The 25,727-nt window shown below is 46.0% G+C and overlaps 1 protein-coding gene and 1 long non-coding RNA gene across 4 annotated transcripts; one reads left to right on the top strand and one right to left on the bottom strand.

Moving 5' to 3' along the window:
• Nucleotides 1-878: 878 nt before the first annotated feature.
• C10H1orf116 (chromosome 10 C1orf116 homolog) lies at nucleotides 879-13,296 on the bottom strand. 3 transcript variants are annotated; one of them, XM_044267525.1, is made up of 4 exons: nucleotides 13,180-13,296; nucleotides 7,822-8,008; nucleotides 5,170-5,347; nucleotides 879-3,708 (listed from the first exon to the last, which is right to left on the bottom strand). In XM_044267525.1, exons 2-4 carry the CDS (start codon nucleotides 7,924-7,926, stop codon nucleotides 2,165-2,167), a joined length of 1,827 nt encoding a protein of 608 aa, XP_044123460.1. In that variant the 5' UTR covers nucleotides 7,927-8,008; nucleotides 13,180-13,296; the 3' UTR covers nucleotides 879-2,164. The 3 variants fall into 3 exon arrangements, 2 of the variants coding, with proteins under 2 accessions (XP_044123460.1, XP_044123461.1); XM_044267526.1 differs by lacking the exon at nucleotides 13,180-13,296 and adding an exon at nucleotides 12,561-12,689; XR_006386676.1 differs by lacking the exons at nucleotides 879-3,708; nucleotides 7,822-8,008 and having other exon boundaries at nucleotides 5,271-5,347; nucleotides 13,180-13,294.
• LOC122918743 lies at nucleotides 13,241-24,788 on the top strand. The gene is made up of 3 exons (XR_006386677.1): nucleotides 13,241-13,313; nucleotides 22,204-22,280; nucleotides 24,721-24,788. It is a non-coding gene; the product is annotated as an uncharacterized LOC122918743 (long non-coding RNA).
• The last annotated feature ends 939 nt before the right edge of the window (nucleotides 24,789-25,727 follow it).

Raw genomic sequence — 25,727 nt, 5'->3', positions numbered from 1 at the left:
AAGGACCTGGGGAAGCAGGAAGGGAATTGCTCAGGGAACGGGCATGTCACCAGCTGAGGTACGTGTGTTGGAGAACTTACCTTTACCTGGGAGTAAGGATTTAAGAGGAGAAACTCACCCACCTGTGTTGATGCGAGGGCCCCCACTTTCCTACCATGTCTTTCTTTATAGGTAGCACCCAGTTTCCCTATTAATCAAGCAATAAAAAAAAAATAATAAAGTGATCGTTCCTCGGTCCTCCTGAAAAACGCACATGAAGGAGTTGAACCCAACACAGCACGTGTCAAACAGTCCTCCAGAAGGGGCCTTCCCTCTCTGGGCGAGTCTGTAATAGAGAATGGCTTGGCCAGTTCTGCGAGTCCCTATCTGCTCTGACAGACCCGGTCCTGACCCAGGGCCAGGGAAGCCGCAGGATTTTGGGTGTGTGTGGGTGAGAGTGTATACAGAAACCGTCACACCCCACCCCACATACCATGACCGGGTGGAGCCATGTTGTCTGTATCTTAATCTTTTCATCATTTTCAGAAATACTATGCTTTGACAGTGCTGGGTCCTTAGGGACGCAGCCCAGAAATGCTCAGCCGACCTAATAGACACCTTTCCAATAACAGCTCCCCTTATCTGTCCCTCAGATCTGGGGATCCTGCCTTCTAACCACAGCCACGAATGATATTTATTTCCTCAGGGGAAGCAGGGGTCATGTCTAGCTCTGCCTGATTTCCAAGCGTGTATCCACAAGCCCTTACCACCCACTCCTAGTACCTACCCTCTCTTGGCATTTTGCCAAGTTGCACAACGTGGTCAGGGAATTAGGGTTCTAGTAAGTTATTAAAGTGCTACTTTCCAAAGACATCATAGAAAAAAAACAATACTCAGTATGGTCTTGAACAATGTTTAATCTCTGACGTTTGAGAAGACACTTCAGGATCTTGAAGGGCCTGAGGGTTGAGCCTTTGACAGCGACCGCAGATCCTGAGGGTGCCACGTGAGAGGCGGCACGCAGCGTGGAATGAGAAGCTGGGGACCCCGCTCCGTTACTGCATGGCAGAGTGACCACAGATAAGTCCCTTGCCTTCCCCAACAGTGTGGGACAGGAGAGGCTCATCTCTAAGATTCTTCCCAGCTCTGATAGTCTGTGAATAACTCACAGAGAATGTACTGGGTTGCCTTCCCATAGAAACAGAAAAAAAACTACGTGCGGTAGTCAGTAGCAGGGACAAAGGCCTCAGATAGCTCTTCGGTATTTCTAAAGATTCAGGGCTTAGACTCCCGTCTCTGCACTGGCCCAGCCCTGGGGTTAGCCCTGTTTGGGCTGAGGTAGGAACGGCAGAGTCAGGGACCACTACTGAGTTTATGCTTCCAAATTCGTCAAGTGCACAGACCAGGATCGTCCCTGGTGGAAGCGTGCCGGGTGGTCACTTGTCCTGCCTTCTCAGGCCAACCAGAGCCCTCCCACTCCCAGTCCTCAGAGAGTTTTAGTTACAGGGATGTGCCCTGTCCTTGGGACTGGGGACAGTAAGAAGGGGACAGTGAAGGGGACAGGGTCACTGGGGACAGTCAGTGACAAACCTGCTCCTCCAGGCCACTGCCCAGAAGTTCAGAAGCGAGAGAGGGATCCTGCAAGGTGAACCAGTCCCCTTCCATACTGGGATTTCGGCAGATCCACATTTCATAAGACCCTGCATTTGCCTAATGTCGCCGGCACAGCCATTGTCTCATCTGCCTTTTTCTCTCAGGCTTAGCCACCCAGTCCCCTCAGTTCTGGCTTGGCTGAACTCTCCCTGGGGTAAGATGATCTCCAACACAAGCAGTACTCTGAGCAATGACTCCTTGTGTCATATAAATAGCTTCAGTGATATATATATAGTTTACAGCACACACACACGAACGCACGCACGCGCGTGTGCACACACACACTCTGTCTTGTGGAAATCATCTTCAGGATGGTTTGGGCAAGGATTGGCACAAGCATTGGCACAATCACTCCGAATATAAACGTACGTGTGTGTCTGGAATCCCATCTCCTCCTGCCCTTTGCCTCAGAGAGAGGAGCGCACTGAAGGGAAGCCTGCTCGTCCCCAAGCTCCGAGCTGTTGTGGGGGAAAGGCTCCGAGCCTCCTCCTGTTTGGCAGGGGTGAGGCAGGGGCTGTGGGGTGGCCGGCGGCTACTCCTTCAACAGACCCAGCTTCTTCAGAGCTTCCCTTCTGTGCTCATTGGGGACGCCTTTTGGGGAGATCTTGACACTGACGTAGGGGGGTCGAGGCAGCTTGTCAGGGCTCTGTCCTCGGTAGGGCAGGTGCCTGCTGCTCTGCTCCTGCTCCTGCTCGGCCAGCTTGCCCACCTGGATGCCTGCAAAGTCCTTCCCCGTGCCCAGGGAGGCAGGGCGGGGCCGTGAGTTACGCAAGACATTAGGAGACATCTTGTCCAAGAAGGAGCCTTTGCCCAGAGAGGTGCTGGTTTGGGGGCTGGGGTCTTTCTCAGCCGAGAGGTAGCTGCTCAGCCCCACGCCCGAGCGTTCCAGAGTGTTGGACTTGAAGTTCATCTGTCTCAGGCCCGGGATGTCGCTCTCCTGGAGAGTCAGCCCTGAGTCTGACTTTGGCTGAGTCAGGGGCTTACTTACCCCCGGGGCCTTAGGGATAGGAATTGGCACGGATTTGACCGCTGGAACCTTCCCTGGAGTAGGTTCCTGGGCTCGAATCCAACCTCTGCCTGGAGGAGACCCCTGAGCTGGAGTGGGACTCGGAGCCTTCCCTGGGGTGGTTCCCCGCGGCGGAGCTGGGGCTGGAGCCTTTCCTCCAGCTGGTGCGGCGGCTCTGCCCTGAGCTGGAACCGCAGGCCGGATTGGTGCTGGAGTTGGAAGGGGGGCCTGGAGCCAGGTGGAGCTGGTGCGTTTACTTAAGTGGGGGCTGGGCTCGTCCTGGTCCTGGGGTAGCCCCAGCTTCTCAAGTGCTTCTCGGCGTGCCTTCTTCTGCTCCTGCAGTGAGGACGGGCCCAGGCCAGGGTCTCCAGGGCCGGCCTCGGCGTGGCGGGCCAGCCAGTTCTGGGGCTCGCTGTGGAAACTGCTGCGACTGCTTTTCAGAACGATATTGGGGGGCAGTTTCCGGGGCTTAGAGGCTGTGAGGGGGGCCAGGTGGGCACCGGGGTCCCCCACTGGTGGGACGGGGGCATCTTCAGCTCTCATATTCTGAGACGAGGTGGAGGTGGCTGAAGGCGGCCTAGACTGTCCTGGGCCGCCTGTTGAGCCTTCCTCATTGGCTTTTTGGGACATGGCCTCTGAGGAAGTCTCCTTGCTCTCCTGGGGGCTGACTGACGTGTGGGTCTGCTGCCTGGGCTCAGTGGGCAGGCGGCCTCGCTCCTGCGGCTCGGGCTGGGTGTCCCGAAAAGCCTCTGGTGGAGGGATGGGCACTGTGTCCAGGGCTGGGGCAGGTGGCTGGGGGCTGGCCAGAGCCTGGCTGGGCTCACTGCTTTGGCTGACCTGCTCTGTCTCAGGCTCCGGGACAAGGCCTTCCACTTCCCCCGGGCTGTGGCTATGAGTCTGAGTGGTGCTTTTCCTGAGGTTCTGGTTGATGCTGATGTGGATATTTCTGGGAAGGCTATAGGACCCAGACCTGAGGCCCAGGTCTTGGAGCTCAGGAAGATGGGCTGAGCTGGGCTGAGTCCCTCTCCTTGGCTCTGGTTCTTGCTGAATGATCTTCTCCCCTGGATATCCTGCAAGGGGGCAGGAGAAGAGGCAAAAAAGAGCAGACAGAGGTGAGAACCCTGTTGCCCCCTGAAAAACAAATGCTTCCTGAACTCTGATCTCCACTTAGCAATGGGTTTTGTTTTTTGTTGTTTCTTTGCTCTTAAAGGGGCCGCACTGTTGCCTGGATATCATTTAGACCAACAGATGGACACCAGCGGATTCCCTACAACCACGAATTCGTTTCTCATGATGGTTGAAGAAAGAGCAGCCTCACGTAACTCCATGTCCTTGCCTCGAGCTCTTCCTAACTGTCTACAGAGAGAGCAGGGTTAGAAAGGGCGTCAGGACAGCCCCTCCAACTATCCTGGGGCTCCCGGCTCACTGAGTCCAGGGGAAGCACTGAATGTGAATGGCAGTAGCAGCCGATGTGGTTTGTCCAGACCTCTGCCTTCCTCCACCTTCAGTTTCTTTCTTTTTTTTTCAGATTTTATTTATTTATTTGAGATAGGGGAGGGGCTAGGGGAGAGAACATGTGCCAGGGGATCGGCAGAGGGAGAGGGAGAAGTAGACTCCCCACTGAGCAGGGAGCCCTATGTAAGGTTCCATCCCAGGACCCTGGGATCACGACCTGAGCCGAAGGCAGATGCTTAACTCACTGAGCCACCCATGTGCCCCCACCTTCAATTTCTATAAGCACCTGAATGATTCTGTGACGCCACAGCTGTCCCCATACGAGAGAGTGACATGGGCTCTTTCCTTCCAGCAAGCTAGGCAAGTGCATCAGGCCCTCTGGGCCAGGGAATCAGTCTCAGGGGGCAGAGAAGTCCTTGCCCCCATTTCCTGTTCTATCTCCGCAGAGGGTCTAACACATTGTCAATCAGTATTTGCTAAATGAATGAACATGCGGTTGTGGTCCCAATACCAGTGGGGCTGTCCTCAGGAGTAAAGTGCCCCCCTCATTCTGAGACAGTCATGGCCACACTTGCGTGCCATCCTGTCCCCCTTTCTACGGAGCCTCAATACCACTGGCTTTCCACACTCTTGCACAAGAGCCTTGAGGTACCACCCTGAAGTTAAGGGAGCGCTTCCCTCTTATCTCTTGCAACCTGATCCTCCTGGGTCATCCCGATTAGGTCTCGCAGGTCTCTTAGTGTCCCCAGAGCCACCACCCACCCCTCCCGGAATCCCTCCCCCACCTTTGTGGTCCTGTCTCTTCAGAATTTCTCTGTGAGAGAATGGGAGCTGGCCAAACCCTTTTCCCTCCCAGGCCTCTGATACTTCATAGGAAGACAGGCAGCTGGCTTGTCCTCAGTCCCTCCTCCTCTCCAGGGCAAGACCTTAATTCCAGCCAGGAGAGTGGAAAGGAGTGCTGTTGTCCTTCTGCCCGTGACCCTTAGAGCAGAGGGCAAATAAGGTGCAAAGCAGCCATAAAGATGTACTGGTTTTCTGGATTTGTGAAAGGTGTCACCCCAGAAGGTCTCTCTTACCCTGGGGAGCAGCCTGGGTTATGGGCAGAGCTCGGGGGCCTTGGGGAGCTGTGTCTTGCTCAGACTCGTCAGTAGACAGTCCGCTGTCAGCCTCAGTGTCCAGTGAGCCGATGGTCTCCTCCAGGAAGAGCAGACACTCTTTCTCTTCAGCGGACAGGAAGTCGTAGCTGCTGTCACTCTGGAATGAGGCGTGGAGAACAGAGAGGGAGAGGGATCTGTGAGAGGCAGCTCCACAGAAACTGGCGGGGCTGAGAACCACCCTGCGTCCTGAAGGAATGCTGAAGAGCTGGAAACCTTTCTGAGAGGCTTCTCCGCAAACCTGTGGGCATTGCTTCCTGAAACTGCAGGCACGGACCGGGCAGAGGCTGCCGAGCTGTTGGCCCGCGAGTTCCCAGTGCTAGGCAGCCAGATGGCAACTGACCTTTTTTGCCCAGTCCTGCATGGAAGGCTTAGAGGAACAGATCCCAGGTTCTAATTCCAATTCTTCTGTGTGTACTATGTCAAGCATTTCACTTTCTATGTTTCCGATTTAGCTCTAAATCAGATGGACAACAAAATGATTTGACCTTAAACTTGATGGTATCGTTTTTAACTTTCCAAAGGACTTTTGCATACTCCATCTGGTATGTCAAGGACAGCAGGAGGACAAACAAGAAACTGCAGCCAACCACTGGCTGTCAGGCCAATGGGAACAGTGGTAGGACTAGCCACAGATACATTTACTAAATAATTTACTCTTGACTTTGAAATGCATTCCATACAGGATTTTTTTTTTCCCTTTGTGTATTTACTTTCTTGATGGCATTTGGCTCTGGCTAACAGTCAAGTAAGTGTGCGTTTCTTAAGCAAATATTAACTTGAAGCGGGGAGGGTAGAGAAACTGGATAGGTATGGGAGGAGGAGAAAGCAACTTAGTGTGAAATATCAAGAAGCTATTAAAGTAAATAATTGTCATGATGAAAAAGCACATAGGGGTATTTGGAAATAAGTGTTATGGCCATTTTAAATGGTTATTGCTTATGTTCTACAAGGCTGGCAAGATCCAAAGAAGAGTCGCTCTATGAAGTTGAAGGTTGAAGGGAAAACCAGAAGGGAAATGGAAATGTGAGAAATTTGGCCTAAGTCCCTTCCTGGCATGTATCTCAAATCTCTTCCTAATATTTGAGATACTTCAGAGTTATATATTTCCAGACCCAGTCAGATGGCCAGGGAAGATTTTGAGACAGCCCTAAATACATCCTGGGAGATGGTTGTTGGAACACTGCCAGTTCTCAGGGCTCCTTAAAGAGCCATTGTCAGTTGGTAAAAGCGAGGCTTACATATCAAAGGAAGCCCCAGGTATAGCCTTTGGAAGCCCTGAAGTCAATTCCAAGGGTTCCCTGAACAAAATCTTCTTCATTGCCCTTTTCTTCCTAAAATAGCCTTGCCAAAGATTAGCCAACTCTGAATTTCTCCTTTGTGGATGACGCACTTTGAAAACCTATAATCCTTGCCACATTCTATGTCCGGTCGTATGGAACTGCCCATACTGGCCTCAGCCTTACAGAAACAGAAAGAGGTCTCTGGGGTCTTATCTTCTCAGGTCAAAAAGAAATGATATACAGACTGTCTGCACTTTGGATTGCATGTGTGTGTGCGTGTGCCCGCGCACGTGTGTGTGTGTGTGTGTGTGTGTGAGTGTGCTGCTTTCTCTATTCGATTTTTACATACCAAAACTCACAGACGATATTAAACATCCTTGACATTCGGAAGAGATCCTTATAATCCTTAAATTTCCAAGTACCTCTACAGGATATAAAGCAATAGGGCATAAATTCTCAAGGTTACTATGTATGTGATGAACACCAAGAACCAAAGAATGCCTACGTTCGGACATACGGCGGACTTGACTCTTTCACACCAGCCTTAGAGCAACTGAGATTTAAATTCATTCCCAGAAGAATTACAGTGCACTACATGCCACTCTCTGTTAAACATGATGACTTTGGAAGATTCGGAATCTCTGCTCATGGAGATAGGCTATTTCTTTTCCACACAGAGGCACGTGCTAAGTGCTGTCTGTGCCTGTCCTGCACTCTTCCAGAGGACCCTATGAATTCGCTGTTTACCTTATCCCCACTCTAAAACTGAGGAGACTCAAGTTTACAGAAATTAAGTAATTTGCCCAAGGCCATTTGGCTTACAGGTGGAGAATTCAGACCTGCTCGGCTCCAGAACCCAGGCTCCTAATTACTCTGTTCTCTTTGATCTTCACAGAAGGAATGCGGCTTGCTTGCTGCAGGAGATTTCGGGAACACCAGTGCTCTGGGATCTACCATCCATCCTTTCCACCAGGACCTCTGATCACGGGCCCTCACTCTCACCTCAACTTAGCCCCCAATGAATGAAACCTGGGAGCAAGTCTCATCTGCCCTCCTGCTCTCTGGGGCCGGTCCCACTCTATTCTCTAGAAAACTGGACTGACTCAGAGGCACAAATGCTCACGGGGGTGATTCATGCCCTGATGAGGAAGATGAAAGCTGAGGAGCAGTGAGGCTGGCAGGCGGTGGGCAGGGCAGGGCAGGGCAGGGCAAGGGCGGGGCGGGCAGGGCAGGCGTGCAGAGAGCCCTCGGGCGGCAGGACTGAGGGTACTGGCAGGACTGAGGTACGTACAGATCCAGAGCGGGTGGACGTGGTGCTCATGATGCTGTCACAGCTGCCGATGCGGGTCACGGGTTCTGAGCCAGGCCCCGCCGGCCACAGCTCGCTCTGGGGCATCGCCCGAAGCAAGGTGCGGGGGTGCGGTGAAAGGGGCTCCCAGAGGGGAAGCGAAGGGAAGTGAAGAATGTCCCAAGCTGGCCTGAAAAGACAAGAATCAAAGCCACTTGTGAGCCGAGCTGAGGCTCTCTGGCAAGGCTCTGCCCAGGCCCTGGAGCAGCGTGGCGGCGGGGATGCCCAGCAAGCAGAGCGCTGGAAGAGGCCGTGCACAGGGGTCCCCCAAACCTCCCAGCCTGTGTGGAAGGACACAGAGCCCGGCTCGCACGCATGCAGAAGGCAGAAGGGCGGCGTTAGCGGAGGTGGGGTGGGGAGGGCGGGGTGGCAGGGAGGAGTAGTCTGGTTGGAGAGGAAATTCCATCACTTCTCCTAGTGGCCTTCTTTCTCTCAATCTGGGGGCTTAACCTACATTTCCATGACTACAAACAATACAGAGTAAGGGGCCCATAGCATGGGTTCTGGAGGTAGTCAGGTCTGGATTCAAATCCCACTTCCACCATGGCCAGTTATGGGACTTGAGGCCAAGTACTCTTCTACCCCGTTTTTCCCATTAAATCGGGCGAATGTAGGGTTAATGAGAACAGCACAGCCTAGTTGGTAGTAAATGCTCATTTAATGAGTAAGATAAGATCTGCTACTGTTCTTATAATAAGAGAAAGACAAGATCCACCTAGGATCAAAATGAATTGAAGTCAGGCAAGAGTTTAGAGAAGAGGGGTTTGGGTTAAGTGGGAGAGAAGGAACAGGGTCCTCAATCGTACCAGCCACATAGGGTTGTCAGAAACATGTACAATAGGCACCACATAAAACACATTGTGCAGTAGGAGTTAGCTGTCATCCAAGCCAACACCATCAACATCAGCACCTACTCCCACCCCAAGCACGGCCATCATCAATCACCTCCCTAGTCTGGGGGGCACACACATGACCCCAGAGGCTGATACAAAGCCAGTTTCCCTCTTGCGTGCCACCCCTCTGATGTTGTGCTAATTTCCAGTGAGGTTCCCTAACCTTTGTCCAATGAACAAGAGAAATGGCCTACATAGCTTCCTCCTGACTCCAGCTCACAGGGGCAAATAAGTTTCCAGTTCACTATACCAATAGTAATAGCAAAGGAAGGCAGTGGCATCTTCCTTCTGAAAATCTCAAGGTCTGGAAAGGTCCCAGGTGACTCTCTTATGTTAAAATGAAATCCTGGAAGAACTAAGTTTAAAAGACAGTTGCAAGGTCAAGTCGAGAATATGCGGAGAGCTAGAATTGAAATCCAGTTTGTCTGGTTCTGACTCCATATTTTTCCATGACACCATGCTGTATTTTCAACTACCTTTCCTACCCTCCCAATCGTAGGTAAAATGTCCTAGCAGTAACGTGTTCTGTTTGAGATCTTGGGGCCTGGGGTTTGGGTCCCGGGGAGGCTGTCCCTTCAGCTTCTTCCAACAATTGCTTCCAGTGCCAAGTCAGGTTTGGGCTGTGCTGGGTGAGTCCGCCTGCCAGCCCTGTGGAGCCGATAAGCACGTGGCCTCATGGTGCTCCTCTCCTGCTTTGGAGGAGGCTGGCAAGTGGGGCAGGTAGGGAGGAGCAGGACAATGGGGAAAGAAGAGGAAAATATCTCAGTGAGCCAGATGCATGGAGTTCATAAATGTCCAGACCCTCTCAGGAGTTAGAGACAGGACCAGAAAGGACAGGGACACCAAAGAAGCACAGTGACAAATCAACATTGGGTAAGGCAGTCAGTCCTTCAGTTTACTCATGAGGTTACTTTCCCAACCTCAGAACTCCAAAGAAACAGAAATGTGAGAAATCATGTGCAGTCACCTCAGCTATCCACTCCATTCATGACTGTCTAGATCCAGAAGGTACCCATTCTTAACATTCTGTAGGGCTGAGGTCCTTACAGCCAAAGAGGTCCATTGCTCATAAGCCTAGGCACACAGAAGGCACTCAAAAAATCCTGGACATGGGGCTCCTGGGTGGCTCAGTGGGTTAAAGCCTCTGCTTTCAGCTCAGGTCATGATCCCAGGGTCCTGGGATAGAGCCCCGGATTGGGCTCTCTGCTCAGTGGGGAGCCTGCTTCCTCCTCTCTCTCTCTGCCTACTTGTGATCTCTGCCTGTCAAATAAATAAATAAAATCTTTTAAAAAAATGCTGGACAAATGACTATTGAGTTAAGCTGTTGGAAGACCTCCTTTTTCTTTTTCTTTTCTTTTTTTTTTTAACTTTTACCCTATTACTATAAAGTCTTTCCTATGTATTATATTTCCCTGAGGATATATGGCTCAATGGAACTGGGCCAATGCTTCAGTTAAACTAACATTAATGAGCACCTAAGAGGCATGGAACAAGCAAAAAAAATAAGGCAAGGGCATTGTTTCCAAGCTGCCAGTGTAAATCCAAGGGTATAGTTTTTCGCTCTAGTTCTCTTAAAAAGTTTCTGTACAATTGTAATTGCTAATTATTAATACTGTACTTAATACAGTAATTATTGATGCTGTATTAATCACTGTAGTTAATATCATATTCTCCGTGAATGGGTGACCAGATGTTGCCTCTTCCTTTCAGAAACAGCTCCTACCCTTGTTCTTCTAAGTACTCTTCGGACTGTACGGTAGCTTGCTAGCTCTCCTTCCTCCTGGGGCAACCTGTCACACTCACAATTTCGGGACTAAGTAGCGGGAAGTAACTCAAGCAGCTGGAAGAGAGAGAAACAGCATGAACAGCGCTGCTTCAGACACACACAGCCCGGTTCAGCTTACAAAGTGCTTTCAGACATGCTGCTGCGACCTTCAGAAGAGCCTTATAATTGAGGCAAGACGTGATACTTTCTTCTTTGACAGATGAGAAATCCGGAGCTCTTTCCACTTCCCCTTCCACAGGGAAGCAGGGGATGACCTCTCATGGCCTAGAGAGGACGCCTCTGGGTCCAGCCCTTCCTGGGACTCGAGAGAGCCATGTACCTAAAGAGGGGGCTCATCAGCCACCCCTGACTAAACACTAAAACCCGAAGATCACCCTTCTCTTTCTACTTCACACCTTAAACCCTTGAAATCATCTGATTCTGCTTTATGCTTCCAGGCCAGCTGTATGTCCCCACAGTAGATGTTTCCAGAGTAAACAAATGACAACAAATGTCACTGAAGATTGTGTCATTGGGCACTGGGGCCCCTGCAGAGCTGAATCTGAACCTCAACCCAGGCCAAATGCGCCCTAAGGTGCTTGCGTCTTATCTCCAGGCCTCATTTTCTGATCCAAAGAGCCAGAACCCTAAGAGTCTCCTCTCTTCACCCCACCCACCCTTCCACTCTCCCTCGCCACTGTGGCCAGACCTGGATGCTGCATTTCCTTCCACCAACTTTACAACCTTGAAACCTGGGGACTGTTTCAGGGCAGCCATCGAAACTTGAGGTATTCCTACCTGATAAGAAGTCTGAGAAACAAGAAAAACACTCAAGGTGAGAGTTCGATAGCTTTTAACCCTTGACCTCTTTGGGGGATTGGAAGGGAGGAGAAAATGGGTTATGAAATAGGCACAGCCTATAGCCAGGGCCATCCGTGCCAAAGCACATTAAACATTAACTACACTGCTGAAACCAGCCAAGTCTTGGAAAAGAGTAAATAGAGAGCATGTGGGGTTCTGGCATGGGTGGGGGTGGGGGTGGGGGGCTCCGCCCCATTCCTCTTTGGCTTCACTGTATCTTCTAAACAGGCCCAAGGCCCCCTTGTCACCCTCCTTCTGTGAGCCCACCCCCCATATCTCTCAAGAGCTCAACTTCTCTCCCCACTAGTCAAAGAGTTGTCCTATTTCTCTCAGACCATGTGCTTGCTGACTATCCAGATATATACCTCTGGCTGGGGAACATCAGAAGAAAACTGCCAGGAGGGCTAAAAGCTGCACTGCATGTATATGCTTCTCCATGAGCACATGGTCAACTTTCTGAGTGTGTTTAGTCAAAGTTACAATCTTCTATTTCACAGGTGGCTTTCAGGCAAAGGCTCAGTGGACCTGTCTTCTGCACAGAAGAGCTTTGCTAACACTCCAGGTTATCTTATCGCTGACAAGTTCACCGTCAATGGCAGCCTTCACTCAGTGAGTTTGGTGGGCTGGTTCTGTGGTTTGGGCTCAACTCAAACCAAAAGCTCCAGCTGCCAGGACTAGGAAACCCGGCACACTGGCTCAGGGCTGGCCGGTGCCAGGCCCCAGGAGCCTGGCACGGGGGTCTTCCCACTTCGCTCTTTCCTGCAGCAGGAGGAAAAGAGGCGCAGTTAGGGACCGGAACGTTAAATTCCTCCCTGCCCAAGGTGGATCGTGGAGAGCTGACTTGCTACTCTGAATTGACTTCGACATCCAGTTTCCTTGTGCCGATAACCTGCCACGCACGCTGTCGGTGGGCACCCCCGGAAGAAAACAAAGCCAAGCCACCACGGCAGTCTGGTTCTCCTCTCTGTGGACGCTGCCACCCTACTTTGGTCCTAGCCCCACTGAGAACGCCTACCAGTTTCAAGGACTACCATGAAATATTAATGTCGGTGGGCTCCTGGCCCAGCCCAGCGAGCGGCTTCTGGTTTGCCAGTCTCTGTGTCTAACAGCAGGCAGAGTCAGAACATTAACTGAGTTGAATCCAAATAAACTCAGCTTTGCACCTGGATTATCCGTGGGTTTTCCAGAGATGAACTGGTAGTCCGAGGTGGGGTTTTCTGAGCCTCACATCGCCTAACAAACAGCCTTACACGCTTGTCCGAAGAGAGCTCCATTGTCACGGTACCATTACTGAACACACACATCCACTGCACCCTTTATTTAAATAAAAATAGACATTGAGTCGATAAAGCCAGGGGAAAATGTCCTGTTAGAAGTGGAATGGAGAAACTAAGTCACTTTTCTCCCCTGGGAGAGCCCCCAGTTTGACTCCCTGCACTCTAACTATTCTTTTCCAAGAAGCACCACTCAATTTCAATTGCTCAGAGATGGAAATTTCCAAAACAAGCCTATTGTATTTTCGACTGCAAAATGTGCTTATCCAACTGAAATAGGCAGATGAAAAAAATATGCATCCCAGTCCTGGTCTCCACAAAATCATTCCAGTCTTAAGAAGCTATCAGCCTGCTCTGATCCCAGACTGGACGTACAGAGTTGAGGAACAGAGAGGAAAGCCCCCTGGCTGGGGTGCACAGGGCTGCCCACAACCCTGTGGCTCTCATTTCCCACGAAGCACCCCTTCCTGCTGAAGCATGAGCAATAGTTGGTTAGTGATTAACTCACCTTCACTGGATGAGGGGCTGAAGAGAGGAAAGAAATACCCTTTTATTTCAAAGGGCAGAGACGGGAGACACAGACTGCTTCCCCTGCCTTCCTCTGTTTTCTTCTTTTGACCTCCTCCAGACTTACCTGGACAGGTAAATGCTTCATCTGGGCTGCCCCACCCCACCCTGCCACTGACTCACAGCCAATCCTGGCCTTCCCTCCCTACTTCTCATTCCAGCTGTTTCTGCGGGGAGGGTGGGGGAGGGGAATGGGCAGGGCAGGGCTGCCCTCGCGGAGCCAATCATCTCTTGCCCTCCCCTTCCTCCGTTAGAGCCAATTAAAAAAAGAAAAAGAAAAAGAAAAAGGAAAGTTGGAAGGTGAAGAGACACTTTTGGGCTCAGACTGGAAGACGAGAGTTGGCAGGGAAGGAGTAGGAAAAGATATTATTTTTTAAATGTTCAATATAAAGAAACACAGACAGGCAGTGTGCTTTTTCTTTGTGTCTGTTTGAAACTCGATTCTCTACCTAGAGCGGCTTTCCTTTACTTGGAGGTTAAGTGGTCTCCTGAATTCTCCGAGTTAAAATCCGCTGTGGCCGGTTTAGCTTTTCTGGCTGTTCAGAAGCACTTTCACCGTCAAGCCTTTTCCCGTCAGCTCTTACGACGGGCACCTCCACTCAGGACTGCTAGAAAAGGTGTCTGAGCTCGCTGGAGCTGAGACACCCCTGCGCCACTGCTTGGCAATGACCTTCTTAACCTCATTTATTTCTGGGGGGCATGAAACCATTTTCTCCCCCAAGAGGCCCCTGTGCTGATGAGAAAGTGACTGGACAGTCTCGGGGGAGGGAACATGGATGCTGTCATTTGGGTCTCTGGTCTCTTTTAGCTGTTCCTAGAAGGTAGCAATGAATATGAAGACATAAAAACAAAATAAGGTTCCAACTGTGCAGCAACCTTTCTTTTTCCATAGGCAGACTCTTTGCATCTGTTGTTAAAACAACCAGAAGAGAATAGGGAGAAGGGAGTGGGTGGAAGAAATCACTGCTTTCAGGGAAAAAACCTCCCTCCAGGTATGGAGGCCACTTTTACCACATAGGACTTTTGCCTGGAAGCTGGTTTTTCCTGGATAGAGGCTATCCTTGATACCAAAAGGGCAGGAAGAAAAGTAAAAATCAAAGCAGATAATAATCACCAACATTTATTGAGCTCTTGCTATGTACCAGGTATTATGCTGTGCTAAGCATTTTCATGCATCATTTCACTTAATCTTTATTTAAACTTCAAAAGGCGGGCACAGTAATACACAAATCTTATGGGAGGTGAAATAACTTGGACAAGAGCACTAGCTGGGAGGTAACAGAGCAGGGATTTCAATTCAGGCAGCATGACGTCAAGCTTGCCATGCATCGGTATGATGTCAGTCTGCCTCTGTTTTGGAGAAATTCCCAAGTAGGATATGTGAAACCCACAGCTAATTTGCAGGCTTAATTCTAACAATTAAATTAATCTTTTCCCATCTCATTTCCATCTTGTAGCGATTCATAACTCTATTAACAAGATGACACATGCCTTCCATCTTTTCTCTTCCTGTGATTGTGGTTGGGTAGGAAGTGCAATGATCCTGGGGCCAAGACAGAGAAGAAATGGGGCAGGACTAGTGAGGAGGAAGGAGGAAGTCTGGCATAACCAAGTACCTCTCAGCAGCCTATGGGTAACGAGCTGACTGAGCACTGAAGGGTGGTGACCTCTCTTCGTGGTGTGTCACTCAAACATGTATGATGTGATAGTGGTGACAAAACAGGAAAGACACCTCTATCCACATCAACAGGAGTTCAGTGCAATTGGAGTTACACCCGTGGATGGAATCACTGAGTTGATCCAGCTTCGAAGACGTGCGATTTGAACATTTGCTAGAAAAATGAATTTGACTTAGAAGCATTAACCTCAAAGATGATATGAACGAACACAGCTTTTCAGTTTATAATAAAATTAGTATGGGGCGCCTGGGTGGCTCAGTGGGTTAAAGCCTCTGCTTTCTGCTCAGGTCATGATCTCAGGGTCCTGGGATCGAGCCCCGCGTGGGCCTCTCTGCTCAGGACTAAGACTAAGGGAGCCTGCTTTCCTTCCTCTCTCTGCCTGCCTCTCTGCCTACTTGTGATCTCTGTCTGTCAAACAAATTTAAAAAAAAAAAGTTAAAAAAAATTAGTATAATCAGGAAGGGTTCCTATCGTTTCACAGGTAGAACTAGGGACATAGACAAAATGATTGTTCTGTTCCTCTCTTTCCTTTTAGACACACATTTCTTACTGAAAATTATGAAATATTTCCAATACCCTTGCATAACCAAACACCACTGTACGAACACCCAGTTCAAGAAACAGAACATTGCAGTTGAAGTTATTTCCAAACTTTGCCTCCCCCCTCTCTTCTACCTCCTCAAAACACACATCTGCCCCTGCTGAAATGAACCACTATCCTGAATTTGATGTTCTTCCTTCTCCATATCTTTAAATGTTTTATCCTGGAATCTTTTTTGCTTTGCTCTTATTTTGTTTTTCCTTGGAAAAATACCAAGTCTCTAAAGGTTTTAAGAGAATTGGAAAGGAGACCTGGACTAAAGGAAAGACAGGCCTTCCAAAATCAGAAACACTTAAAGACTAAGGCTGCACAGTTGATGTAGGTCACCATTTGAGGAGAAAAGTGTCATTGCTTTTTGTATTTGAATTCCTGTCTGATGACCTGACTGTGTGAGGACTAATTAGAATCCAGTTGGCCTGACTCATCTATGTTCTACCTCCTTCATATGCTGTTGTGGTATGGTCATCTCCTTGACCACAAGTGGCCAGTGTATGATTTCTTTCCTCCATACAACCTCCTACAGAGGCATCTCATTTCCCCTACCCAAGGGCATTTCTCCTACACACACACACACACACACACACACACTACTTCAAAACCAGAATGTACAATCATTGGTTAATCATTCCCCCTTTGTCCTTTATAAAATTGAGCTCTCTGCAAAATAGCTGGAGACCTCTATTCTAACCATTCGTGATACCTATTCATTTACATTATAGTCACATCCTGTCAGTGTCTCTTTTCCTTTTCCTCTCCAAAGGAAAAATGAAGGGACTTTGAACATGTGTTACCATCATCCTTAAGAAACAAAGGGTGCCCACCAAGTTCACGGTATTGAGCATGATACTATATGCTGGGCCTGAGTGTTTTTCCAACGTATTAGGGGCAGAGGAGATTTTATTCCTCAAGTAGTAGCAAGAGCTGGCTTTAAAGAGAAAACAGCTAAGGGAAGGGTTCAGATGAGGGTGATTATAATTTGGCTATAAGACATGGAATTGATAGTCCATATTAAGACATTGAATAGATCATCAAGCGCTCACCAAAGCGGTATTAATGTTAAGTCTAAAATAATTAGAGGGGAAATAAAGGGTCTAATTAAGTGGGCTGGATGAAGAAATTCTGAAATTAATCATGAAGTAGTTCTTGAGAGTAGATTTTTTTCCTTTCTTTTTTGAGATCGGTGTCTCTTTGGCCCACCTACCATGGAAATTTGCAGGATTCAGCAGTCCTTTGCTTTCCAGTGCTAATGAAAGTTTGAGACCTGAGATCATCTGTTAGGATCAGACCGTTTTGCAAGTAATGCCAAATCTTAACATGTCTGAAACTGAGCTCATCTTGTCACCCCACGCTCACCCCAAACATGTTCTCTCTCCCCATGCCAGCTAATCGCATCACCGTATTCTCTCGCAGACTCCGTGCTTCGTAGCAGTCCTCTGCTATCTGCTGTGAGAACATTCCAGCTCTTCCTCCTCTCTATTCTGCTTCAGGACTGCATTAGTTGTGGGATCGTGGACCATTGAAGATGTGACAAGACTACAGGAATGTCTTGTTTCACATCCTCCATTTTATAGGTGGATTTATAGATTATCTGAGTTGTTAATCCTCTCAATACTTGGATGCATTTTCATAGCATTCAGGATTAAATTCAAAGTCTCCATGTGACAGAGAAAGACCTTCATGAGCAGGCCCTACATGTCTTTCCTCTCACATATTCAGCCATCTTGTTTATTACAGTCATATCTCATATTTCTGGAACTACCATACTTTCATATTTCTGGGACTTTGCACATGCTGTACCCTCTGCTTGTACGCATTCCTTTGAATGAATTCCTGGCTTAGTCTTATCCTTCTTTCAAGTTTCAATTCAAGTACCACCTTCTTTTGGAATGGAATGTTAGGTGCTGCTTCACTATAATCTCCTAACACAGCATATACATCTCTGAATTTAACCCACTAGGATATAACTGTCCTCTTTTTCCTCCATGTAAAATTTGAATTCATGAAGATCATCAGATATTTCTGGGTGTAACTCCTCAATTGTATTATAGTAGTTATATATTAATGCCAAAACTGATGACGAACATTTTGGAAACTGAGGTGCTTTACTTAAGAAAGTTGCCCTAAAAACTTCATTTTTGGAGATCGTGTTGGTAGACAAGTCATCTACAGCCACAATTTTGCTTATTATTTTTTCTGAATCTTGTCTTTTGACATACTACTACCCTGTACCTTCCCATTCCCATCACATTTACAAGCCCACTCTCCTTTGCACCTGTTTTCTTCTTCTCTTTTGGTACAACAGCAACACAAAATGTTTTTCCAGTAAAATCCATGTGTGCTCTGGATCTCATCTCAGAAACTCTATCCTTTTATTTTTCTCTCTTACATCATCTTTCTGACCTTTTTACTAAAGTAATGCCCATCAGGAGCTGCTTAGATGGCTTAGTCGGTTAAGTGTCTGCTTTGGGCTCAGGTCATGATCTCAGGGTTCCGGGACCATGGAGCCCTGTTCTGGCTCCCTGCTCAGTGGGGAGTCTGTTTTTCCCTCTCCCTCTGCTCCTCCCTGCTGCTTGTGCTCTTTCTCTCTGTATCAAATAAATAAAATCTTTTTAAAAAGAGTTAAAAAATAATAATGCCCATCAGCATTTGAATATACAACACTGAAGTGTAGTGTTTCTGAAGTCAAACTGTCTGGTTTGATTCTCTGTTTTTTCACATAAAAAAATGCTACTGACAGATGGGCTTTGAGATATACTATGTTTACTTTTCCTTTTCTATTTATCTTTTTTGTCCTTCCATTCTTGCCCACTGTGTAGGTCTCTTCTCAATATGTTCAAATACAGTATACGATTAGTTTTATCATGAAGAAAGATTTTCCAGAGCATTCCGATTTACTTCCATCTGGATGGGTTTTTCTCTAGACCATTGCATGGCTGTCATTTTCATATCTGTTTTCATCATCCTACTGGGAAAAATCATTTTACCTCTCTCTTTTGTTGGACTAACTGGGTCTCATATCTTCCTCTTTCCTGAGTTAGCGCTCTCAGTTTTGTTAAAACACATTTTCCAGTAGTTTCCCAAGAAAGTGCATAAGATCATACATGTCTTTTTTTTTATTTTTTAAAAAGATTTTATTTATTTTTTAAAGATTTTATTTATTTATTTGACACAGAGAGAGACAGCGAGACAGGGAACAGAAGCAGGGGGAATGGGAGAAGGAGAAGCAGTCTCCCCGCTGAGCAGGGACCCGCCCCCCCCACCTCCCATGAGAGACTATCCCAGGACCCTCGGATCATGACCCAAGCCAAAGGCAGACGCTTAATGACTGAGCCACCAGGGGTCCCTGAAATATCAATATTCTAGCTACACATTTGATTGATAGCTTGTCGGGGTATAGAATTTTAAGTAACATCTGCTTTCAGTACTGCTATTGCAAAGCCCAAAGCATCTGTGATTCTAAGTTTAAGGCTTTTTGTTTTCAGTATCCTGAGTTTTCATAATGATATGCTTTGGAGTGGAGTCTATATTCTGGGTACTCAGTAAATCCAGTCTGGAAATTCATGACATTCAGTATTTTCTTGAATTATTTCTTTGATGAATTCCAACTATGCATTTTCTCTCTTTCTCTTTTTCTTGTTCTTCCTTTAGGAACTTCTATTATTTGGATGTTATTGGACAACCTCCTGGACCTCAAACTCTGTTTTGGTACTGAGAGATTTCTCAAAATATCTACAATTTCTATTGTATTTTCAGTTTCTAAGAATTGTTTTTTTCTCTGAATTTTTATTACATTTTCTCCAGTTTTACTGATGCAAAATCTTATTACTTTAAGAATCTATATGTAAACATAATGTTAGTGTTTTCCTGCCTCTATAATTTCTAATTTCTTTAAGTCACTTTTTCCTTGTTTGTTTTAGCTTCTGTGTTTCTTAACCAACTGAGCCACCTAGGCATCCCAGATTCTGTGTTTCTTATTAAAGAATATATTCCGATGTCTGATAATTTTTGGCTATTCACCCCAATTTAAGAATTTGTCAACAAAAAGCTAAGTTTTGAGGCACAGCTGGGCCTGGTTGACTGTAGACTTTGCTAAAGAGTGATCTCATAGGACCATTTGGTTGGAAAATCTTTGATGCCCACCATGGCCTGTTTGGATTCCTCAGAGAGGAGTTTTCCAAAATCCTTCCTGTAGGGCATCCTTCTGGCAGCTGGCATTCTTGGATCCTATTGGCAGAGGAAGGTTATTTGGTCCCAGCATCTAGTGTATAAAAATGTCACTTCATCCCCTTAGCTTTAGCACAGAGACCCTATTTACCCCGAAAGGGGATGTAGCAAGCAAGCTCTTAGCTGCTCTGAGAGGAAGAGAAGATCTGAGAGGTCTTACTGTGTCTTAACCAGACTCTTCAATCATCTTCCTGATTTTTTTCCCACCTCTGTTTTCAGGGGTCCTAATGCCACCGATCCTTGAATTTTTGAGGGGGGAACTTCATGGAAAAAGTAGGGTTGCTGGCTTAGGATCAGCTTTTCCAAATGTGCTGGGTCACTTAATACTCACCCAACTGCCAGCTAGCTTCCAAAATTTTGTTGCTTTTTTCATCCCACCATCTCTTTGTCCTTCAGTTTTATGCCTTCCAATAACTCTTAGAGAGTTACTGTGAAGATTGCATGAGGTAATACATGAAACATGCTTATAACATTGTAAGCACTCAACAATACTATTATAATTATTGCCATCCCATCACTTAAATAGGTTCCTGCAGCAGCCTCCTCCTAACTGGTGCTCCACTTCCATTCTTGACCCCTTCAATCCATTCTCCTGAGGGCAGTTCAAAGAACTTGGGAGAAACCTAAATCGGATGCTTTACTTAATGTGCTATGATGTCCTCCCAGTTATCTTAGGATAACTTGATTTTTCATTTTTATTTAATTTTTTATTTTTTAGAGAGAGAGAGAGAGAGAATGTGTGAGCCAGGGGGTGTGGAGGGACAGAGGGAGAGAATCTTAAGCTGACTACATGTCCAGCATAGAGCCCGACACAGGGCTCGATCTCACAACCCAGAAATCATGACCTTGGATAAGTATCCAATCAGGAGTTGGATACTTAAACAACTGAGCCACCCAGGCACCCGAGGATAACTTTATTCTTCAGTTATACATTGATTTCATTCATTCATAGGCTCGTTCATCCAAATATGTAATGAATATTCCCTACGTGTCCAGGAGTTTGTTAGGTCTGAGAATACAGTGGTAATAAGGGAGAACTGATCCCTGCCCTTGTGGACAGACTATTTGGGGACACACCAATGGCTAGACCAGCTTGGAAAATGTTTCATTTCCTCCTGCAGTGTAGTGTTTGCAAATGCTGTACCACTCTTCAAATGACTAACTCCTATTCATGCTTCAGGTTTCAACTTAGTCACTTTCTCAAAAAGACATTCCCAGATTCACCACTTTTTTTTTTTTTTTAAGATTTTATTCATTTATTTGACAGACAGAGATCACAAGTGGGCAGAGAGGCAGGCAGAGAGAGAGAGAGAGAGAGGAAGAAGCAGGCTCCCTGCCAAGCAAAGAGCCCAATACGGGACTTGATCCCAGGACCCTGAGATCATGACCAGAGCTGAAGGCAGAGGCTTAAACCTCTGAGCCACCCAGGCGCCCCCCACATTATTCATCTCCTAATTAGACCCCCCCACATTATTCTCCTCCTAACACCTGTATTTCTAATTCTTTATGGCATTATTTGTGTTCCCCCAACCCAGGTATACCCAGCACCTAGGGCAGTTCCTGAAACTTAGCATTCAAAAATGCTTAGTGAATGAGTGACTATCCTTGTCAAATCCCAAGGTATTTGACAGCATACAAGAAATAGCTCGATAAGGGCTTGTTAAATTAAACTGCTTAACAATTTATCACAGATAAATTATGACATTAGCTGCTTCTAGCCAAATCCAAGATGGTTTTCCCATTCTTCATTGTTATGCATTAAGAGTAAGAAAAATAAGGCTGGATCATAAAGGATGGATCTAATGGGACGTGTCACTTTGGCAGAAGGTCAATATAATTCAGAGTCTGCTCCATAGTTTTGCTGGTTTAAAACCTTGGTTTGATTAGTTTGCTACATACTAGTCAAGCTCCAAGAGAAGTAATTCAAGGCAATAAAATTCCCAAGAGAAAGAGTTATCAATTCCAATGTGGAAGACTTAAGTTATAGTAGAAGGAAGTTGGGAATTCTAATTTCTAATGTAATTCTAATTCTAATTCTTCATTCTAATTCTAATGTAATGTCCCATGCACAATTAGGATGAGTAATTTTGTGAAATATCCAATATAAAGGACTCTAAAAAATTCTTATTCGCGATGAGATCAGGCACAGGTATGGTATGGTTATAGGTATGGTTACAGGTATAGGTATGGCTATAGACAACTATTGTTATTCCACAAGGGACACACTTTCTACTTAATTCAGTATAAATATCCAACAGAACTGAAATGAATTGTGCTAGGAATATTCACGGTTACTTGAAAAGGTGCTTCTTCTTTCTGGACTTTTAAAAATAAACAATGACAAATTCTTACTACATCCCCCACCATTGATGATAGAAAAATTTTATTATTACATCATTTGTTTCATACCTGATATTTTCAAAATTATTTCTTCTCTTCTTTCTCCTTTTTTTAAATATAGATTTTATGGCAGCTGTTTCTTGATTATCATGGAAAAGGTGTTGCTGAGGACTTCCATATCCTGTAACATTGGACAAGGTAATTCAAACAAACTTCCCTTGCTGAAGCAGTGTGGATCTAAAATTATAGTGAATTTGAAGAATTGCCAGGCAAGGAACAGGATGACAATAGAAGACAGGTGTGGGGCCCCAACATTTGGGACAACTTTTCCCCTGGAGATACTTCTCTCTGCCAGAATGTGTGGCCGAGATCCTGAGGGGTGCTTCTGACAGTTTCACATAAGCAGGGGATCAGGGATGGGAGTCCGGGATCCACCAATGGATGGGACCTAGTGGACCACCCTTACTGTAGGTTGGGAATTCAAAGAGCTGCCCTGGAGGAGTGAGCATGAACACTTTGAACACTAGCTGCGTCGGACTTAGAGTTGTGCTGATGTCTATATACTCTACTTTATGAGCCAATTAAGGGATTATCGGGAAAAATTTTGTCCATACTTCGTATTTAACTTCAGTGTTGACTTTGAACTGAGTAAGCTTCAAACTTAAAATTCATAGCTTTCAAGCCACTGCAATTATTCAATTCCAGGGTTTTAGAACATGGCCGAGTCACTGTGACACCTGCTCTGATGTCTTAAGATTCACTAATGAAGCCCATCGATGTAATACAGAGAAATGCCATCAAGAAGATCAGAAAACTCTTCTTGGTGTGCAGAAGGAATTTTAGAGGACAGAAAGGCAGAGCAACAGTTAAGAAAGAGGCAGTCACAAAAGGAGAGAAAGGATTTGTTCATGGCTTGTTGCTCACAAATTCTTGACTTTTTTTTAAACTCACACATAGGAAAATCGTAACTTTAGTGAGCTTAGGGAAGTATGTTACTGATTGGCACTTGATTCCATCAGATACAGTCAAAATTGTCTATAAACACAATAGAGACAAAGGCAATTCGCGTTAGAACAAATTTTTTTTAAATAGAAAAAGTATTTGGGATGCTTACCTTTCTATTCTTGAACCTCTCACTTTAGACTTAGCGATATCATAAGATAAGCATAGTATAGACTTCTGTCACACATCTAAGGCCTGCTCTGCAGCCTCTGCTGGGTTACTAAATCAGAACCCAAGTCATTCCATTTTAAACACTAATGGGATAGTACAGAGGAAAACACAAAACAGAGAAAATTTGTTTTTCCCCTAGGGAAGAAGTTCCTTGTGTAAGTATCTATTTATTTCACAACTAGCCCTTGAAACAGAATTTTCAAGATGTCAGGGACTAAATGACCTCTAGCTCTGTTTCTCACAAGGCAGGAGGCTCTATCACAGCACTCGAGCTGCGGTGTTAAAGCGTCCCCTCCTGTTTGTATAGGTTTCCGTGGTAAGCTTCATTTTCCAATATTCACCCCTTATTGGTCTGAGTTCTTTCTTCTAGAGCCTTAGAGCATAAATCTACTTCACTTTCACCCAATGCTTCCCAGGATGTGAAGTTGTCCAATCAACCTGAGATCTCTTTTCTCTTCCCCAGTTCCTTCAGCTATCACGAGTTCTCAAACTTTAGCTTTTCATGATGTTTTAATGTGAAATCCTCCCCGTCCAAACCCCTAATGCAATGTGACTAAAGCAGTATACATGAACACTACTGCTTCCCTTTCCTCCAGATCTCTTAACTATTAAAATGCAACTGTTTCTGCAGCCCACATCACATCACCCTGTTGGGATAGATTTCAGGTTAAAATATCATTGCTATTTCTTCACCACATCAACTACAGAGTGGTTTTACCTGTGCTGGACCCATATAATAGACTGTTTTAGAACTTCAGGGCAGGGTTTCACATTTGTGATTATTCAATCCTGGGCTTTTTCAGCCTGTTGAGAGTTTTGAATTGTCATTCATTATACTATCAGTATCAGTTTCTTCTGGAGGTAGATATATATATATATACACACACACACATTTTAAGATTTTACTTATTTATTTATGAGAGAGGGAGCACACGCGTGTGAGCACACAGGCACAGGGAGCGACAGGCAGAGGGAGAAGCAGACTTCCTGTTGAGCCGAGAGCCCCATGTGGGACTCGATCCCAGGACCCTGAGATCATGACCTGAGCCAAAGGCAGATGGTTAACCGACTGAGCCACCCAGGCACTCCTCTTCTGGATTTACATTATCTGCAAATTTAATAACTGTCTTTAAGTAGTGGATGGAAAGGGATTGCGTGAGGCCAAGGATGTAGGACTGACCTAAGTCATCAAAGGTCTCTGGAAGTTGATATGGACTCATTTAAACAACTGTGGTTATAGTGGTGGTTCTCAAACTTTATCATGCATCAGAATCTGAACAGATTGTTGGCCTCATTTCTGATTTCTGAGAATTTGCTTTTCTAACAAGTTCCCAGGTAATACGATGAGCACACTTTAAGAAGCATTGCTTTATGGGTATAGTTACTTGTTTAACAAGCTGCCATCCCACAGTCCCTGAGATTCCTTACAGACCTTTTTAATGAGGTTTGGTTGACTTATTCTTAGGTTGGATTTATGCTGACCACCCCTTACCCCCAAATGGATTTTGTCCTGGTGCACAAAGATTAGATTACATCGTGGTTCCACTTCCAGATTTTTAAAGCTTCAGTTAGAAGGAAAGGGTAAGTAGTTCAAGTTAGAGTCTTAAACTCCATTAAGTCAATTCCAGGAACTTCAGTGTTGTTTCCAGTAACTCCAGTGTTGTTTCAAATAAGATTAGAGAAGTTTTCCCATAGAGATGTTGCAGTATCCGAAGAGATCTAAGTTCACATAGATCTTAGTCTATTATAAATGAAAGGCACCATTTGGCCTTCCCACAATTACTCAGCAAGACACTGACTTTATGTCTTTTGGGAGCTGAATGCATACCAGAAAATTTGTGGTCAAGGAAGGCAAAATTTCAAATGTCCTCCAGTATCAAAAAGAAGAAATATTTTAGTTTGTCCTGTCAAAGCCATTAAGATTCCACCTACAGAATAAGATTTGGCAGATGTTGGTACCCTAGTCAAATCAGTGGCCCATTGGCTTTTGGTAATAAAAATGTAACTTGAGTGTGGCAGCCGTCCACTGGTCCTTTGTCCTCACCCCAAAATATGCTCAGACAACAATATTTTCACTTCATTTATTCCTTCAAAACAAGTCACTTCATACAGCATCAGGTATTTAAAATCATAGACCTCATAAATAAAATCAATTCATCTTAATGACAATGGCAAAATCACATGAGTTGTACAAAATGAAGTAAGACATCTCCCAATTAGCAGCAGTGCATGAACTTTGAAAAAATGCTGGCAAATAGACAAAAGAACAATTTTTAAACAAGACAACACTGTCTATCTTAATGAAGAAACATATGCCAAGAAACAGAACTTCTGTTTTGCCCTTACCTACTACTTTTTCAAGTCATGTGCTAAGCTCTGAATTTGATAATCGTGGTTTCCTTTTTGCTTCAGGACCCTCCACCTCACTCGCCTCCCCTCCATCAATACAGGAAATAGAGGACTACTGTTATT

The sequence above is a fragment of the Neovison vison genome, chromosome 10 (genome assembly GCF_020171115.1).
Source record: "Neovison vison isolate M4711 chromosome 10, ASM_NN_V1, whole genome shotgun sequence".
Taxonomy (NCBI): Eukaryota; Metazoa; Chordata; class Mammalia; order Carnivora; family Mustelidae; genus Neogale; species Neogale vison.
This window is presented reverse-complemented; position numbering and strand designations above follow the sequence as displayed.